Here is a 19,565-nt window from a genome sequence, read left to right as displayed (position 1 = left end):
ATCCATGTCTTCTAACTGTCACGGCTGTAGACGGCTTCTGATGCTGCAGCATGCAGGCAGCACAGCCCTCTTGCACTCGTGTGCTGCTTGTGGGTCGATCAGTGGTTTCTACTTCATGAATAGGATCCTGAGTTGGATAGACTTTTGGTCTCACTCAGCCTGGGTTTTCTTATATGAAGAGCGTGGGAGGAAAAATCTCCCTGCTTGCCAGGATTCGGGAGCTTTTTCTCTCTCTCATTTTTCTCAGTGCTAATCTTAGCAAAGATTGCAGTTGTCAACATTTTGGTGATTACAAAGACAACAATGATTGAAGCCATTGCTAACTCATTCTCCTGTGTGGAATTACCTGGTTTGCAAATCTTTTTGCATTGTGTTCCTAACTAGAACAGAAAATAAGTAACAGAGCGAGTTTCTTTCCTAATTGTTGGAATCTGTGTCACTTGTGGTGTTTAAAGCCAGAAACAAACATTGTATGCATTGTTTTAAGGGGTTGAGGGTTATTGGCAATTGCTTGGTTTTCTTTTCTGATTCCTTATGGTCATTTAATTTTACCTGGTTCTAAGCAAAAGCCTTTTTTAAAAAATAATCCCAATAAACTGCTATTGGGGATGTGCGGTGGATTAATGGTAGAGCATTTGAGTTCTAGCCAAGTTGAATTCTTGGCATCCCCAAAAAGATCTGGGGACAGTTCCTGAAATTGCTGTCACTAATTACAGGAGGTAGTTAGTTGGTTAAATGGGCCACTAACTGGACCACATTTATATATGTTTTCTATGTTTCCAAGTTTCTAAGTTGCTGGAAAGTGAACTGTTTAATGTTATCTGCTAATTTCTCTTTTTGGCAAACTTGTCTTAGGGTTATTCTGATCAGAATACTTAAGAAGTAATCCTGCTTTCATACTTTGAAATTGTTCTATTGCTAAGTTGGGGGAAAATCATTTCTATATTATTGGTTTTATTTGCCTGAGTGTGCTGTAGTGGATAGAATGAAGACTGGGTCTCAGGAAAGCTGGTTTCAAGTCTCTGCTTGGCTTTGGGAACTCCTGGGGGTGGGGTGAAGGGTAGAACTGGTAAAACCACTCCGTAAATAGCTCATGTACTTTGAAAGACCTATTAGGGTCAGTATAAGTCGGTTTTGACTTGACCGCACATAACATGCTACAGAAAGACCTTTCATTTGATTTAACAATGTTTACTGCAGCTTGTTGTGTTTGTATGTTTTTGCTATGAAAGTTTAGCCATCCTAGGACATTGCTGAGAGCCAGATCACATTTGTGTTCTTCAGTGACAACGTACTTGCTGGAAGTCACAGAACTTCTACCTCCTCACCTATATGGCACTTTTAAAAGCGGCTACTTTAATTCATACATTAAAGTCTCTGTCGCTGAGTGTCCAAAAATATCTATAACATGATATTCCATATTCCGTATAGAATGCAGACAAGGTATGGAATGAGACAGACCTCCCCCCCCCCACTGGATCTGTATTGGAGGGAGAACGTTGCAGAATCTAAACCTATGCCCCAGTCTTGTGAATAGAAAAAGGCAGTGCCAGTTCTTTTAAGTGCATCTAGATTTCTGGAAGCTGCAGTTTTTAATTGCTATTTCTGCATGGTTTGAATAACCAGATAGCCCGTAAGCCAGTGTGGGAAAGTCAAGGTGTGTGCACATCTCTGTCTTAATGGGCTTATCCATGAATGGCAGTGTGTGTCTGAAAAATGGCCTACTTTGATGCTTTTCTCTCTTTCTGTCCTTCTTCTCTCTTAGTTTATTCCCATGCCAGTGCTCTATGGAGTGTTTCTGTATATGGGAGTTGCTTCCCTCAACGGAGTGCAGGTAAGTGTTGTTCTTAGCAACCCAGGCCTTTCTGGTAGGTGGGGTAGACATCACAGAGGCTCCTGTCTGGAAACGGCGGTAAACATTAACCAGTGCTTTCCCCCTCATGCCTCTGAAGAAGGTCATTCACTGCCTTCAGAAGCACATGGCACAATTGACCAGTCAAAGTGCTGCCCTCCGTTGTCTGCCCTGCTTTTTGCAAACCTCTCTCCCCCCCCCCCCCCGCTACATGCAAATGTTTTTGCTGCTCTGGAATTTTCTCCTGCACCCTCTGTGTCAGGTGCATTCAAAGAGAATGAAATTCAAACTTGACAGTGGTTGTATGCACACTTCTGCAAATTTAATGCCACCCTCCTAAAACTTAGTGTAAGTTTATGAAGGCAGAGATGGTGAGGCTGAGGAGCCTGACGCCGAGGGAGGCCCGGAGGGAGAAGACACGAAACCGGGCCTTCTCGGCGGTGGCTCCTCGCCTTTGGAACAATCTCCCTCCTGAGATTCGCGCGGCACCCTCGCTGGGTATCTTTAAAAATCAACTAAAAACATGGCTCTATGTCAAGGCCTTCCCTCCTGCCAGCACCTAATCTAACTTAATTTATTTTTCTCTTCCTTATCTATTTATTATTTACGATTATTTATGATTTTTGTCATTTTCTGTTAATTGATATTTTTAATTTATTTTATTATAATTGTATACATGTTCCTGTTAGCCGCTCAGAGTGGTATAGATTTACCAGATGAGTGGGATATAAATCAAATAAATAAATAAATAAATAAATAAAATAAGAGAGATTGTAGGTAAAATGAGATACACTGTAGGTAGGTGCAGAGACAGACAGATTTTTAAATGATACATAGAGAATGTATTAAAAAACAAAAACAAAGGATCTACTTATGAGAAGAACTCATTGTGTGGATCTGCCTCTAGCAGAAGCTCCACTTAGGTTAGGCCTTGCTCTGTCGAACATCTGACCTGAGTTTAGCTTTCTTCAGATGCTAGCCACCCATTTAGGAAAAGATTTGTGTTGATGCATTTTTGTTGTTATAAGCCCGGACAAAGCTTCCTGTTCATAAACCTGGCGAAATTAAGCCCCTGCCACTTTTTTCCCTGTCATCACTGAGAAGATAGCTGATATACCCAGTTCTGAACACCACACGTTGAGAAGGACCACCAGCAAACTTGAACAAAAGGAAGGCAATAAGGATGATCAGGGGACTAGAAACCAAGCCCCATGAGGAAAGACTGAAAGAACTGGGCATGTTTAGCCTTTAGAAAAGAAGACTGAGGGGAAATAGGAGAGCACCTTTCAAATATTTGAAAGGTTGTCATACAGAGGAGAAGCAGGATCTGTTCTTGATCATCCCAGAGTACAGGACATGTAATCATGGGCTCAAGTTATGGGAAGCCAGAGGCTGATGTGCTGTCCTATACTGGAGGCATTAAAGAAAAATCGGGGCACCGATCTGTCAGATCTGCTTTGTATTCCTTGCACTGAGCATGGGGTTAGACTCGATGACCCCTCCATTCCATTTATTCCATGGTTTTACGATTCTGTGAATTAAGACAACTAGCAGTGATTGAAGATCAGGGACTGGGGCTCAGTGGATAGAAGGGTGGTGATGATTACAAAGTTAACTTGGTTCAGTAACCAAATCATGCTATCTCTGACCTTAAAGAAAAAGGCTTGGCTGATTTCAAAGGCTTGGCCGATTGCCCATGGCTGCTGAAAAATTACATTATCGCCTTGGCACTCCCGAGGCCAGAATTCTGCAGCTTTCACTTTTCAGTGTCAGAATGAAATCAGGACATTGCTGATTCATGGGTTTATCGCTAGAAATAAAACTACCGACTGTTCCCCCCCCCCCCCCCCGGGCAGGGCTGCATGTCAAGAAATCACCATTCAACTCTTCTCTCCTCTTCTCTCTGATTTAGTTCATGGATCGTCTGAAGCTGCTCCTAATGCCTCTCAAGCACCAACCTGACTTTATCTACCTGAGACACGTCCCCCTCCGCCGGGTCCATCTTTTCACTTTCCTCCAGGTGGTGTGCTTGGCTCTCCTGTGGATTTTGAAGTCTACAGTGGCTGCTATTATATTCCCAGTCATGGTAGGTTGGCGTGATTAGAGCTGGGTTCTCCCCCCCCCCAAAGGCTTACAACTATCTTGCTGATCAGCTCACACAGTTCTGTACAACCACCTGTCCAGCTTCACCCAGCTATTAAAATAAATGGAACAGTGTATATTTTATCTCTGTGAAAGGAAGTTTAATAATGCAATGTTTGTTACAAGATAGGGAAATCAATTGCCTTTTCCAGTTAAATAAAACCTGGGCCAATAATCTGTTTTATTGTATTCTCGAAGGCTTTCTTGGCCAGGATCTGATGGTTGTTGTGGGTTTTTTGAGGTCTTTGGCAGTTTTCTGAAGGTTGTTCCTCCTAATGTTTCGCCAGTCTCTGAGGCCGACACCTTCAGAGGACAGGAGTCAGAACTCTGTCTGTACTCTGGTGCAGTTTGCTTGGATAGTTGAGTACTCAACTATCCAAACAAACTGCACCAGAATATAAATACTGAAGTATCCAAGCAAACTGCACCAGAGTATAAATACTCAACTATTCCACAAACTGCACCAGAGCACAGAGTTCTGACTCCTGTCCTCTGAAGATGCCGGCCACAGAGACTGGCAAAACATTAGGAAGGAAAAACCTTCAGAACACGACCAAACAGCCCAAAAAACCCACAACAACAATCTGTTTTATTGTTCATATCCTCTCATCCCTAAATGTATTTGTGATTATGCCTTTCTGTAGGGTTATCAGTAACATTAATCATAGTCGAACATACGATACACATTTTTGAATGTGTATATACATAGGTGCACAGGAAGATGCTCGATGCAAAGGAATGCTCTTGGTCCATCTAGCCCAGAATTGTAAGCTCTGACCGGCAGCAGCTGGCCATAGTTTTTTCCCCTAGCCATACATGGAGTGTCCTTGAATTTCTAGGTGGTCTCCCATCCAAGAGCTAACTAGAACCTAACTTTGGGCCTCCAGCACTTTGCATTTTGCCTGCCCCTTGTCTAGAAAGATAGTATCATATTAAGCAGGTTCACATTATCTTCTCACGAGGGCGAACCAAAAACTCAAATCAGAGCAGCAAAGATTTCCATTTCATCCTAACCTGAGTTGATTCCAATAGTTGCTTAGATTTCGAGTGTGGCTAACGGACGTGGTGGTGCTGTGAGTTAAACCGCAGAAGCCTCTGTGCTGCAAGGTCGGAAGACCAGCAGTCGTAAGATCGAATCCACATGTCGGAGTGAGCTCCCATCGCTTGTCTCAGCTCCCACCAAACTAGCAGTTTGAAAGCATGCAAAATGCAAAATGCGAGTAGATAAATAGGTACCACCACGGTGGGAAGGTCATGGCGTTCCATGTCTAGTCACGCTGGCCACATGAACACGGAAACTGTCTACGGACAAACGCTGGCTCTATGGGTTGGAAACAGAGATGAGCATCGCCCCCTAGAGTCGGACACGACTGGACTAAATGTCAAGGAGAACCTTCACCTTTACTTTTAACCCTCTCTTTGCCACTTGATGGCTAACAGATGACCCTGATTTAGGATTGGAAAGGGCCAAGAAGGTAAACATCGCAGGTGTGGGAACGCTGGCATGCCCGTAAGGGAATGATAAATTCTGTCCTGATAGATCTTGGCACTCGTGGCAGTCAGGAAGGCCATGGACTACCTCTTCTCCCAGCACGACCTGAGTTTCCTTGATGACGTCATTCCAGAAAAGGATAAGAAGAAGAAAGAGGATGAGAAAAAGAAGAAAAAGAAGAAGGGAAGCCTGGATAGTGACAATGATGACGTAAGACCTTTCTCACCATTTTAACAAACATGTTTTTTTTGGCTTTTCAGCGGGCGAGCTGGCGGCAGCTCTGCAGGTTGGACTGTATCAACTTGCAACCCTCTTACTTCACCCCGTTCCACCTCATGAAGTTGAACATTCTTGAGTAATAGGGACACTACAGACCAGATAGCAAGGCTACTTTTGATAACACACCTTGCAATCCCTGGAACTAGGGGCGGTGCCTATTTTATAGAACATGGAAGCGTAGGATGGCTTTGGATCCCTGCTCCCAGAATCCGTCAGCCAGCCTGGTTGTTGCTACCTAGAGAATTCTGGGAAATGGGATCCAGAAATGTAACTTCCAAGCTCTGGTGTTTTTGCTGTCGGATGAGAGAGATGCCGCCTGCCTGAAACGGGTAATGCCTGCTGTAGCTGTAAAGCTCAGACAGGGATTCATGAATGGGATTTCGAGCAGTGGAGGGGACAGACAGAAAAATGAGAGGAGCTTCTGTAGATTTCCATCATATGGGGAAATTCATCTCTTTTTTTACTTTACAGCTTCAATTACATTGCAGGATTGTTTGCCACGAACTCTGTCTAGCAGGTTGTGCTTCTATTCTCCCTAAAACGAATTTGGACCTCTGCTGCCTGCATCACCCTGCTCTTTTATCACCATTACCTGAACCATCTCTGTTTCTCTGCTGCTTTCCTGTGCTACGTATATTGAGTAGACTCACATGGGAATTCCCCCCCCTCCCGGTACTTCTGCATTGGCTGGCAGTGTAGGATTATAACACTAAAACGCAAACTTTGAAAGAGAACTGATATGGCTTTAGCTGTATATACAACCTGTTTGGAGAGCCTCGAAATTTCCCTTTCTGGACATGAAGGTTTTTGCGTGTTCAGCCAAAAATGAGTGACCTCACATCTGTCTGGCTGCATCGGGATTATCACACCCTGCATCACCTCCATTCTTTCTGTTTGCATGAATCAACTGAAGTAAATTCCTCAAATGGCCATCGCCCCCAAGGGGATTACTTTTGCAGTTTGATTGGTCTGACGCTGGTCCCATAGGGCTCCTGCCCGCCTGCATTTTCCAGTCCACTTCAGAAGGCATGGTCACTCTGTAATTTTTTTTGCACATGCAAGCAATCTCTTGCATGGGCTGCTTGGTGTCCCTGCCGGTTAGTTGGTTCTTACCCACAAGCAGGGAACTGGAACAAGGGCTGGACAAAATCTCCTATCCCTGCAGTCGCTTTTTCTCCAGTCACTGCAGTGAAAAGAACTGTTGCTCTCCATGACCCTGACTGTTCACCTAATTCACAGACTTAGGCATGTACGTAAACATAGGCCTCTAAGGGCAGTAGTGGGTAAATACGTTGTTCATATCATATAGGCTTTTGCATTGTAAGTTCCCGTTCTCATCTTACTGCAAGATAATTTAATTTTCAAGATCTTTATTTCCTCCCCCTTATCGAAGTCTGCTGAAATGTTTTAACACCTCCTCCTCCTTCTGCTTCTTATGTATTCAGTCACTCCCAACTCTTGTTTCCCATCCCCCTTTATTTCTTTATTAATTTGTTTTTTCAGGATATGGAAGGAAACAGCACCACCTTGGCAGTGATGCTCTCTACCGGACAGAAAATGTTTTCCTAGCATTCGTTTTTTGGGGGAGGGTTCCTGTTTATTTACCTATTTATTTTTGTAAACAAACATGTCGACATGTTGAAATGCATTCTGTATTCTATCGGCTTTTGGTGGTCCCGTCATGAAACGGCAAACCAAGGATTCTGTAGTGTGGCTTTTGGTACATCCTAACTTTGTGTTTTTTCAACTTTGCAGAGAGTCTTGCACTTTTATGTTAACCTGACCATGTGCCTTAAAATTCATTGAGTTCTTTTCCCATCCAGTGTATTAATAAGAACAGTGTCACCTTTGTGCCTTCAGGTGGGAGTCCATCCACCAAGAGTTGAGTATCGCCATCATCCCCACACCATGTTTACAGTGTGAAGAAATTCTGGATGAAAGTCCAGAAATTAATGGTACATATCTGTGAGAGATGATAGATGTCCACTTGAGGCTTCTGTCTTGAGCAGCTTTGTCATCTGGTTGGAATTTTTTTTTTTTTACACACACGAGAGGACTTACATCACCTCTCACAGACGTGTAGCCTCAGTATCTAGACGTTTGTCTCCAATTTCTTTGCACTATCCATGGGGGAGTTGTGCTAAGCCCGAAGAAATAGAATTTTTATCCACCAAAGCTTCTGATTTGTTTAATTTCTAGTGGTCCAACCAAAGGTATCACCGACTCTTTCTTTTGTGTAATCTTGGGGACCACACAGCCTTCTCTTTGTTCTTTCTGGGTTATACCAAACAGTTAAAACAAATCACAGAGGCTAAAAACAAGAGTACCTATATTATGGCATGCACTCCGATAAAACTTACTAGATGTGCAATGGATGATAAGTTTATGATGCAAAGATATCATCCATATCGGCCATGTAGCATAACACAAGAAAGGTTAAAACAACTAGAACAACAGACACACTCAGTAGCCAGTGTTTCAGGAAGGCTAAATAAGTTTGGGCCCGGTTGGCCTTCCTCAACCAGTCTCCTTTATTGGCACAAATATTGTCACTGAAAACCATTATATTCGGGTGATTCTGTTTGTTTCCACAAGTGTCTTTTTTTTTTAACATTTGTTTTATTTGGCATAAAGGACAATACATGCTCTATTCTAGAGGTCACTAAACAGTACTCCGTGGCCAGACTCTAGTGTGAGAAAGGCTACTGGTGACCACAAGAGGAGCTGGTTGGCAAGAGTCCCCGCCTGGCTGTCATTTCATATTAAAGAGCATTTCAGGAAGCTCTATTACTGAGTTAGTTAAGGAAGCTGTGCATTTGTTTTTGGTTTAAAAGGCTCTCAAAGTTTACTTGTCGCTTATCCTTTTGGTTTCCAGTTGAGCCAAATTTTTCAGGGCACTTGTGGTGATGACACACATGCGGTTTCTTCTTATTTGCACTCTTTCCCCCCACACGAATAATTCTTGAAATTAACAAGAATGAAACCAACTTGAAACTTACTTGGCCTAAATGGCACATCTTCATTGGAAGAGGGGATGGTGTTGGAAATAACTGCTTTGTGTCCATGTGCCATTTAGCCGCTGTGCCCCTCTGATTAACTGGACAAGTGACCATCCAGAGACAGGCATTGGGCTGAATGGTTGATTATTTATTGTATGCTTCATATTTTTATTTACAGGGGTGCAATTTATGTTTCAATATTTGTGTCCGGTCCTGCACTTAAACCGATTCCAAGGCTTTTTACAACAGGAAATGGCAATGCCTTTTAAATCATTCTGCCTCCGTCTTTAAAATTAGCCCTGTTCCACCTCCCCACTTGCCCCCCCCACCAGTAGATTTGTTGAGTCATGTTGTAGAGTCATGCTCCACCACTACATCATTCAACTCCAGATTGGAAATCCTGGTTCAATCCAGATTTCTAGCAGGGACCACCTGAATTCTTTTCAGGGGTTGGTTGCGACATTGCAGAAGCGATTTTTGCCACTCTGTGCTAAGTAGCGAAGCACAAGGAAATACATGCGGAGCAGCAAAAGATCTTGTGCTACAAATCAGTTTTATTTGGCCTAAGCCTGCCAAATAAAAGCCCGACTGATCTTGCCTGGTTATACTGATGTAACACAAACGACACAACTCTTGGAGCTAAATTGTCGCAAGGTAAGAAATCTTAGCATACTGAGTTGTGTGGCTCAGTGTGCAACCGATAACGTCTTGGTGATTCCCTAAGATGGGACAGTTTGACTCCCAAAGTTAGGCCTTTGGCTTAGCTATGCAAGAGGAGCCTTAGGCTTGAATCTTGTTGTGTTGCATCATCATGGAGGAATGTTTGGGTAAGTGTAACTTCCCCACATTCCAGTAAGCTCCTGTTGCATGTCTGGTATTGCACTGGTTGGACGTTTAGTCATGCAACCAGTTGCGAGATTGGTTGTGTGAAAGAGAGTCTGCACTCCAAACAAGATACTGTACTAGCTTTAGTTCCTAGTTTCAATTTAGTAGCTTCTATTAAAGGTGCCACAAGACTTTTTATTGAACCCTTTTTATAGAACCCTATGGAAATATAACAAAGCCTGTTGTTTTGGTCCTATTAGCAGAATAGTATTCCTTTCTGGCAGTTGAATAACTCTTCTCTGAAATGCAGAAATCATGACCTCGCGCCCATTGCTTTGAGCGCCTTGCAGAAACAAAAGGATAAACATGGTAAACAGTAAATCTGCACCCCTGTTATTCTAAAGGTTCGGAGGCTTCATTCAACCTGCATTTGTTAATCAAGCAACACTAAATCACACTGAAGTGCGTTGTATGTTGTTATTTCCTTCACTGCTTGCAGCGGCCGGTGGCTGTGGTTAAAAAAAATGGCGAAGTGGTATGAAGCCCTTCAAATGTCAGAACTGTGCTGTTGTGCTCTGTAGATGGTCTATGGGGGATAGTAAGAGAGAGAAAGACAGTGTGAGCCAGATGGACACGTTCTAAGAAGTTTTGTGCACGTTTCTTTCACAGTCTGACTGCCCCTACTCAGAAAATGTCCCAAGTATTAAAATTCCAATGGACATCATGGAACAGGAACCTTTCCTAAGTGATAGCAAACCTTCCGACAGTGAGTAGAACTAACATCTTGCATGCCTGCTTCCGTCTGAATTGCACTTCCAAAAAGCAAATATAGAATTATATATACTTATCATATTAATATTTTTTTAAAAAAATGTTCTGTAGATGTTTCTTTTCCCCCCAATATTCTTTTCTTTGTTCTTTCTTTTTCATTTTACAAAACAGGCTTCTTACTCAGCATGCTAAATTTTTTGCTGGTTCCTAAGAACTATTTTTGCTTTTAAAAATATATGTCATGTGGATTTCTACTGCTTTTCCCCCTCCTTTCTTGTTTGCGTCTCCACTTTTAACTGCTTTTATCCAGCTGCTAACAGTGATCGCTAGCGTTTCCTCTCTCTCTCTCTCTCTCTTTCTAACCTTCCAAAGTGTTCCGCCCGTTTCTTGCACAATTTATATTTTTCCACTTGTGGATGCACACACCTTCTAACTTCTCTCTAATGGTTTCCTTTAGTTTCCCACCTCTTTGCTGGCTAATCTTGTTTGCACCCCTGTGGAAGCACCGCCACTGTCTCTTGCTGTTTGTTTCCTTAGGATCTCTGCTCAACTGCCAAATATTTTTAATTAAAACAATCAGATCTTATACATAATTTATGTCCACCTTGTCCTTTCTTTTTTTTTTTAAAAAAGAGATTTTCATGTCAGTCGTTTAGCGCTATTAACATGCTTGTCTTCCTTTAGGTGGCTAGAATTCCTTCTTCTCTGGTTTTAGTGCTAAAATCCACCGTGTGATTGTGTTTTTCATTTAAAAAAAAACATGCAACACCCATCACCATTACCTCTTTTTCCTCCCCTCCCCATCTCCTGTTTCTCTATATTTCTTGAAAAGAATAGAGCCTCAAAGGCAATGGCAGATGTTTATTCTTATATAGGTTGGTGCATACTCTGCTGTGTAGGAGGAATAATATAAAGCTCATTGCTGAATAATATTGTGGTTTCTAGGAGCTGAATCAGAGACGGATGCACAGATTACTTTGTGCAAACTTATCGTAGTGGCCAGTTAATTCAGAAATAAATGTAAAGCTATGATGGTTTTTATGTGGCCACTTAGATATGTTTTCTGTTGGTTTGTTGGATGCCTGAGGTTTCTATCTACTACCTTGTTGTAAACCACTTGGAGTAGTGCTTCTCATTAAGTCTGTGGCATATAAATATATTAAATAAGTACCGTATTTTTCGCTCCATAAGACGCACCTTTCCATAAGACGCACCAATTTTTAGGAGAAGAAAACAGGAAACTATCTGTTTTCTTCGCTCCATAAGACGCACAGACTTTCCACCCCCCTGTTTTGTGGGGAAAAAGTGTGTCTTATGGTGCGAAAAATACGGTACATAAGCAAGCAAGCAAGCAACAAGCTAGGCTAGTCTGGCATAGGTTTGGATGTGGTGGGTGGTGGTGTCTCACATAGATCCGATATGAGAATTGTCCTTTGTTGAATGCATAATTTCAACACGTTATAGAATTCACTAAAGGAATTCACTTTAAAAATGGATCAGAAAAATTCATGGAGCAAAAAAAGTATCACTGGCTAAAATACTGAGCTCCCTTGGTAAATGGGAACTAGACATCTTTTATATGAAAGAAGGTGAAGGTATGGATGGGTGAGAATTTCTTTGCAGCTAATTTCTTTGCAGCTGAACTTGTCAGAATTTGCACATTTCCTCCTGTTAGGATTGGAAAGAACATGAGAACTCTGAACAGTGAGCATATCAGATGTTGTTTCACTGACTGGCCGAAACACTTGGAAGTTAGAAGCAGGCTAGTTGAATACATAATGAATGTACAAAATGGTGGGTGAAGGTTTTGCTTCATATTTCAGCTTCTACAGAGGCCACAGACTTGTCTTTTGAACTGAACGCTTAGAATTTGGGGAGTATGTCTGGTAAGGGGTGGGGAATAGTGGTCTCTCTTGCTCTCTTTTTGAATGCCCAGGGTGCAGGCTTCATCTGAGTTAAGGTGAAGTGTAACACCTTATTTGTCTAGCCACTCTCTATGAACCTTTCCATTTGCTTTTAAAGCTGCCCATATTGGCACCCCCCTCTACATTTTGTGATAGAAATTCCACCCTTCGAGTAGGTGCAGTGTGACATGTGCTTCCTCTTGTCTGTCTCAAATCACTCACCTGACAGCTTCAGTAATTATCCTCGGATTCTGGTATTGCCAAAGAGGCTAGAAACGATTTCCCCTGCCATCACTCCCCATACCATGCCTAGTTGTATACACCTGTACCCTATCCCCATTACTTGCCTTCCTTTTATGCTAAAAGGCCTAAATGTTGCAATCTTTCCCCTAATTATTTTAGTTGCCTTTTTCCCCCCCTCTAGAATATCCTTTTGGACGTGTGGTGATGGGAACATTCAATGCTTCAGTTTTTCAAAACTGAATGCAGTTCTGTGCCTTTGTGGTTCAACTGTTACACAGTTGTAATCATTAGACCACATGCACACTGTCTGCTTGGGGCCTGGAAGCAGGCGGAGGGTGGAAGACGGGGCTAATAGATGCACCAATTGCATGATATTGATTGGGTGGATAAATAGGAAAAAGGTAAGTACGAGGACATTTAAATACAGGAAGCAGGGGGACGGTATCACATAAATTTCGTGCCATCGAAGAACATCCTTGGATCTGGGGCAAAGCTTAGAAATGTTTCTCTTTTGGAGAGTAATGTTTCCAAGTTCTCACCTGGGGTAAACGTGGTGTAAGCAAAATTATCAGTGCATTGAAAAAAATCTTACTGTCTCCATTGCAGTAGCCTTTCCCAAATTCCATGCCAGTGAGGTGTTCCTTTTGCCTCAAAATACCAGCATTCCAGTGGGGTTAAGACTCATTTCCTGTAATACTTTTTATAATTAATATCTGCCTCCCCGGGGAATCTTTGTGGAATAACTCCTGTGGGCAACACGTGTGTGGAAAATACAGGGGAAAATCTGTGCATTAGGTACAATGCCACTTAATGAGGGGATTACGGGAGCCGAATTTGGGGCTAGGGGGAGTGTGTTTTGTGGAAAGGCAGTGTTCAGATGGTGGAGGATTCACTTCCTCTTTTAGCAGTTTGTACGATAATGACATATCCTAGAAACCTCCAAAATTTCAGAAGGATAGAAACAGGGGCTAGGGAATGATGAGGTATGAAAACCAGTTTTAGACCTTTCTTTATGCAGCTCTCAACTGTCATCAGATACAACTCTGTTCTCAGCCATCACCAAGTGTTGTAGAACAAGCTTGGGTGATGGATGTTAAGCAGAAGCAGAAGAATGTATTTCCCATCCACTTAGCCAATGCTACATTCTCCTGAGTCTCACAGCATCTATCCAAATGCTTTTAACTTTCTTATTCTTGGAAGAGAAAGCTAATAAATACTAAATGGTGGATGAGTCCTCTGACATATTTTGACATCTCCTCAAAGTAGTGGGATTGGAGAGCCTTGATAAAACCATTTGCTGCATTTAGGTGCTAGAGCATCCGCTTGCAAAGGTATCCGCTTCTCATTTCCCCCCATACAGCCTAGTGTATTTCATAAATGAAGCGTTGGAGGCGAAATGTGCCTATATTTGAAGGCACATTGGCGATATCTCTGTGGCCCCCAGAACTCCTGAACTGATAAGAAGGATATCTTCAGGAATGTTCAGAATTGGGTCCAGTCCATTTAGAAGGTGTCTTGTTTCAATCTTGGGTCCAGGCTATCTGAAAAACTGTATCTTCCCATATGAAGGCCCTCCTCTCAATCCTACTGCCAGCGGCTGATGGGGGACGCGAGAGAGGGCCTTCTCTGTGGTAGCTCCCAGGGTATGGGACATTCTCCCTCGGGAGATCCGGCTGGCCCATCTCCCTTTTATCCTTCCACTGACAGCTGAAGACTCACCTTTTCCGGCAGGCTTTTAACAATGACGATTGAGTCCCTGAATGCCTTTTTAAAATTAAGATAGTTTTCAATGTTTACTTGCTTTTAATTATTCAATTATGTTTTAATTAGTGTATCATTTAATTTTTTAAAATTTTTATTATCTTTTTAATTCTGTTCTTTTTAATATTGTGAGCCACTGTGGGTCTTCTTATTGGGAGAAAGATATTAAACTAACTAACTAACGAACAAATCAATTAGTCAATCAATCAGTCAATCTGGGCATGTCCCAAATGCGTCCAAATCAGTCCAGATTAATTTGCAATTCATCCAAATCTGAAGCCTACCAAGCTTCTTATCTATCCCAGGTTTTAAAATGCTCTTCTGATATAGTTCTGCTCCCCTCCCCAACACGCACAATGTCTGTCTCTACAGGAATCATTTGCAACCACATTAGACTAGACAGGTCCCTGTTACACAACTATATCTTCTTTTTTGTACCATCTTGTTATCCTGGCCTTCTGTCTTCTAGCCAAGTCTTCTTGAAATTTATCCCATCCAGACATGTCATTAATCTCAGATTCAACTGGATATTTGACAGCCACACTAATCATTCAGCTCATTACATCTGGAAGTTTAATTGCACATACATAGAATTTAGCAACTTGCTGTAGTCGTATGATTTGGGTCGCTTTTTCAGTCGTGCTGTTCCATTTTGAGCAGGTGTATTACACTTGTTCTGTTGAGACCACATCGAAACAAGAGCCTGTACAGGCTGAAACAATAAAAGGAGGCTTCATTTTTGTTGCCTTCAGTTATGTTCATTAAAAAAATCATGGTAGAAGTATCTGAAATAAATGTTTTTGTTTAATTCTAAACAGGAGAAAAATCACCAACATTCCTTGAACGCCATACATCATGCTGATAAAATTCCTTACCTCCATGCCCATACAATGCCAAGGTAAGGACCTTTATGAATTCTTGATCAGAACAGAAACACTGTTTATAAAGCAGCCATAGCTCGTGCAAATGATAGGCTGAAAATCCAGTGCAGAATACGTACTGTTTGCTATATTTGCCCTCTGGCTACAAATAAGCCAACCCCCCAAGCTTCTTCGATCTTCACATAACTCTGCCGAGATCAAGTGTTCCATCTTCTTAAAAGCCAATGCAATTCTGCACAACTGAGACCATTTGTATTAAAGTGTTGCTTACGTTAAAGTAAGTATTTGCCTTCTTACTCATGAAAGGACTGAACTCTTTATACAGTGGTGCCTCGCAAGACGAATTTAATGGGAAATGCAGGTTAATGTTGTCTTGCGAAAAATCCATCTTGCGAAACATGTTTTCCCATCGGAATGCATTGAAATCTAATTTATGTGTTCCTATGGGCAAAAAAAGTCAGAACAAAGTCAAATTTGGTTTACAAAGGGTTTATTAAGTGCTCTTTAAAGCCATACATATTGTGCAGATAATTTCAAAAATTTCTATCAAAAAACTTTAACTTTTTTAACATCATAGAAAAATATTTTTAAAAAATGGAAAACATTTGTCTTGCGAAGCACGGCCATAGGAACATTTGTCTTGCGAGTCATCAACCCCCATTGTCAAAACCATTTGTCTTGCGAGTTTTTTTTTTTTTTTTTTTTTTTTTTTTTTTTTTTGTCCTGCGAGGCATTTGTCTTGTGAGGCACCAATGTATTTGCTAGAGTTGGAATTGACAACCATCACTGGTGAAAGAGAGACATTCAAAATACAGAACTGTGCTGTTGAGCAGGGGCAAAGCTTGGAAAAACTACAGTGGGGTCTTGACTTGAGAACTTAATCCGTATTGGAAGGCGGTTCTCAAGTCAAAATGTTCTCAAGTCAAATCTGCATTTCCCATAGGAATGCATTGAAAACCATTTGATCCGTATCTGCTCTTTTCCGTCCATAGAAACTAATGGGAAGCTGCTATTCCTCCTTCGACCACTAGAGGGGGATATTTTGTTTCTTTTTTTCTTAGGTCAAGAAAGGTTCAGGGATGGCAGGGAAAATACAGTCCAGGCAGTCTGAAGACTCCCAATCCACTCTCTAAACACTGGGAGGAGTGAGGAAGCAGACAGGCACCCTTTTCACTGGCCAACAGTTAACTGAAAGTTCACATTTTGCACTTTCCCTGCCTCCCACGTGGTTTTTTTCAGTTCTTAACTCAAATCTAAGTACTTAAGTCAAGTCAATGTTTTCCTATGAGAGCGGTTCTTAAGTCAAAATGTTCTTAACTCAAGCCGTTCTGAAGTCAAGACCCCACTGTATTTTAATGGATTATTTCCAGCCAGCTAGATGGCCCTGCCGACAATGGCTAGCTGGAGGAACTGTAGCCCAAGAAATCACTCATGTCCAAGATGTGATCTGGACCCATTTCCTTCTGTGCATTCCCTCATTTTTCCTAGCATGTTGACCCACCGCCATGGCAGAGTTTCCTTGGCACTGTCATTAACTCAGTCTTGACCTTGTTTGTAGAAGAGAACCTGCATGTGTAAATTCTGTTTGATGAGTTTTTTGTTTCTTTCTCTTTTCTCTAGCCTTCCACGAACTCCAATGAAAGTTGTGCCTCAAATTAGAATAGAGCTTGATCCTGAAGATAATGGTTATTTCTGGAGGAGCAAGGGAACAGAAACGACTTTGTAACTTCCTTCTTTCGACTGAGCTGGCTTTTTCTTTTCGTTTTCTCTCCCCCCCCCCAGTTCAAATTGCTATCCAAATGCCCCCCTGCGTAGATAAAAACCTCTTTCTTCGTCAACTCTTTCCTTCCATTTCCTCTGCACACCCACCTGCTTGTAAATTTTTCTGCTCAGCTCATTTTTCTTCTCCCTTTTGTTCCGACCAAGAGACTTTTTCTTCGGTTTTTGCCTTCTTAATCACATGCGTACGTTTGTTCTCCTCTGGAGTTTCACACTGGAGGGCGGAAGTATTAAGGATATATTATCACGGCTTTGTGAAATGTCAGCAGAACTGTTATTTTTTTAAGTGGTGAATCAGTGTTTTTCTTTATTTCTGGTAATTGTTTTTTTAAATCTGTTTCTAGCAGGAACAAAACTGACCTCTAGGCTAATTCCCCATACTTCTGTACTCTTGTAAAAATGCTGCTAATTTTAACAAACTCTTAACACCACCTCTGCTTTTTTAGTGTCAAGCACATGAAACAAATATGGTACTTTTCACACAGACTGACTTTTCTTACCGTCACTGCTGTGATTGTGTGAAATCAACCCTGTCCTATGCAACATTTATTCTCCTGACACTCTTAACAGATTCTTTAATCTGTCAACTGCATAGACAGTTTTTTCTTCTTAGATAACTTTTGTTTTAAATTATGGGGGCCTAACCTGCGACTTATATTTTTTGTCAATTTTTTAAACCGTTTTTTTAAAAAAAAATTACTGTAAAGAAAATGAATTCTTTTTCCTGCAGCAGGAAACGTATAGATTTGAGTAGTTCTACCTCTTATTTCTAGATGTCGGACTTTCTCTTTAAAAAAGGAAAAAAATCAAAAAAGAAGTCAGAAGATTTAATAATAATAATAATTGTATAGTATGTTATATAATGTGATTTTTGCAAAAAAGAACAAAAAAGACAAAAATACACAATCTCAAGGATATACAGCATAGAACTGAAATCAGCTATATTAACATGTCTCATTGGAAATGCCTACATTTCCTTCCTTCCTTCCTTCCTTCCTTCCTTCCTTCCTTCCTTCCTTCCGTATAATATTTTCTGAACAATCTGGCCACACAGTGAAGAAATCACATTTTCCAGTTTAGTCTGCTAAGAAGTGCTGCTACGCTGTCTGCAGACTTCCTGTGTTGACACTGTTGGAATGAAGTAGGGCAGACACAGTAGCAGCAAGGTGTGAATTTCCTTCAGACAGAAATGAGCATCGGGGCATAAACAGATGCAGACTGTAATCAGGTGTTGATATTCATGTCCTGTAATGTTAACGTTATTTCATCTATAGACATTTTCTGGCACCCATCTCTGTCTCTCTCTCTCTGTGTGCACATTCAAATTCAATATAAAACGAAGTGAAGCCAAAGGGAGCGGAAATGGCTTTTTAAAAAGTCTTAATTGTCAGTCTGAATCTCTCTTAATTCTTGCCCAGCAAATCTTTAGATTCCAGCTTGATCAGGGAAGGTTGATGACGAGGCTATATTTATACCCTTAGAGCCTCGTGGCAACAGTGGTTAAACTGCATTACTGCAGCCAAGCCTCCGCGCACAATCTGAGTTTGATCCCAACAGATTCAGGTAGCTGTCTTGAGGTTGACTTAGCCTTCCACCCTTCTGAGGTCGGTAAAAGGAGGACGCAGGTCACTGGGCAGTAAACTGTTCCTTGTATAATTATGTTCTAAACTGCCCAGAGAGTGCTCTAGCACTATAGGGCAGCATAATAATTGAAACAATAATACTCTCTTTTCTTTTCCTGTAATGCTTCCAAAACAAAACTGTGTGAGTTAAAAAGGCATTGTTTTCTGGACTACTTCAGACTGCATGCAGGGTTTGTGGGTTTGAACATTTTCCCCACCAGAACCTTCCTGCATTGTGGGTAGATGGTTAGAGTATTGGTAGGCTTCAGGATTTAAATGAGCCTAGGGCAGGGGGCTCAAACTCAGTTTACCTGGGGGCCACTGGAGGCAGAGGCTGGGTGAAGCTGGGCCACATCAGATTTTCCGCCAAGCAGAGCAAGAGCATAAGGAAGCCACCCAGGAGTTTCCTTAGCCTGGCTGGGGCTCCAAGGAGCAGGAGGGGGACACGAGCCCTCATCGCCAGCCACGACGCCCTCTGGCTCCTTCTTCACTACCACCACCACCAGCAGCCGCAGCAGGACAAAGAAGTGGAGAAGGGAGGGAGCGCCAGCGACCGCCTAGCTGGCAGATAGGCAAGCTGGCTGGCAGTCTGCAGTTCCGGATGGAGGGTGCTGTCTTAGGAGAGAGGTGGCGAGTGAGGCAAGGCTTTTTTTTTTACTCTTGATAGCAGAGGATGCATGGGCGCTTCAGGGGGCAGGCAAGGCAGGGGCCACAATCATCCGGTGGGCCACAAATGGCCCCCGGGCTGCATGTTTGAGACCCCTGGCCTAGGGGATGTGTCCTCTCCCTTTCTATGTGCAGAGAATAATTATGCGGAGAGACAATTTCAAATGTGATGTTCCACCACTGACAAACCAAAAAGAAAATGCCCAAATATTTACGTGGTTTGACAAGATCAATTCCAAATGTAATTATGTCAAGAGTACAACACAGTGAAGGAAAAATAGGATGGATGCTATGTTTGCTGACCGGCACAATAATTAGAAGCTGGCTTACATGAGACAGCTTTGCATTT

General features: G+C 42.0%; 1 protein-coding gene across 9 annotated transcripts in view; it reads left to right on the top strand.

Annotated features, from left to right (window-relative positions):
* Nucleotides 1–18,280, top strand: part of SLC4A4 (solute carrier family 4 member 4) — a 223,198-nt gene extending 204,918 nt beyond the window's left edge. For 6 of the 9 annotated variants that reach the window (XM_073002084.2, XM_073002088.2, XM_073002086.2 and 3 more), the window contains exons 21-25: nt 1,766–1,834; nt 3,765–3,938; nt 5,535–5,696; nt 15,087–15,166; nt 16,770–18,280. In XM_073002084.2, coding sequence (XP_072858185.2) covers nt 1,766–1,834; nt 3,765–3,938; nt 5,535–5,696; nt 15,087–15,166; nt 16,770–16,875 — 591 coding nt within the window. In that variant the 3' untranslated portion in view covers nt 16,876–18,280. Of the gene's footprint in view, nt 1–1,765; nt 1,835–3,764; nt 3,939–5,534; nt 5,697–10,258; nt 10,356–15,086; nt 15,167–16,769 lie in introns of all 9 variants that reach the window. The other 3 variants (XM_073002090.2, XM_073002089.2, XM_078394467.1) reach the window with 1 other exon arrangement.
* The last annotated feature ends 1,285 nt before the right edge of the window (nt 18,281–19,565 follow it).

Source organism: Pogona vitticeps, chromosome 5 (assembly GCF_051106095.1).
Source record: "Pogona vitticeps strain Pit_001003342236 chromosome 5, PviZW2.1, whole genome shotgun sequence".
NCBI classification, from domain to species: domain Eukaryota; kingdom Metazoa; phylum Chordata; class Lepidosauria; order Squamata; family Agamidae; genus Pogona; species Pogona vitticeps.
The sequence above is the reverse complement of the archived record's forward strand: the minus strand, read 5'-3'. Positions and strand labels throughout refer to the sequence as shown.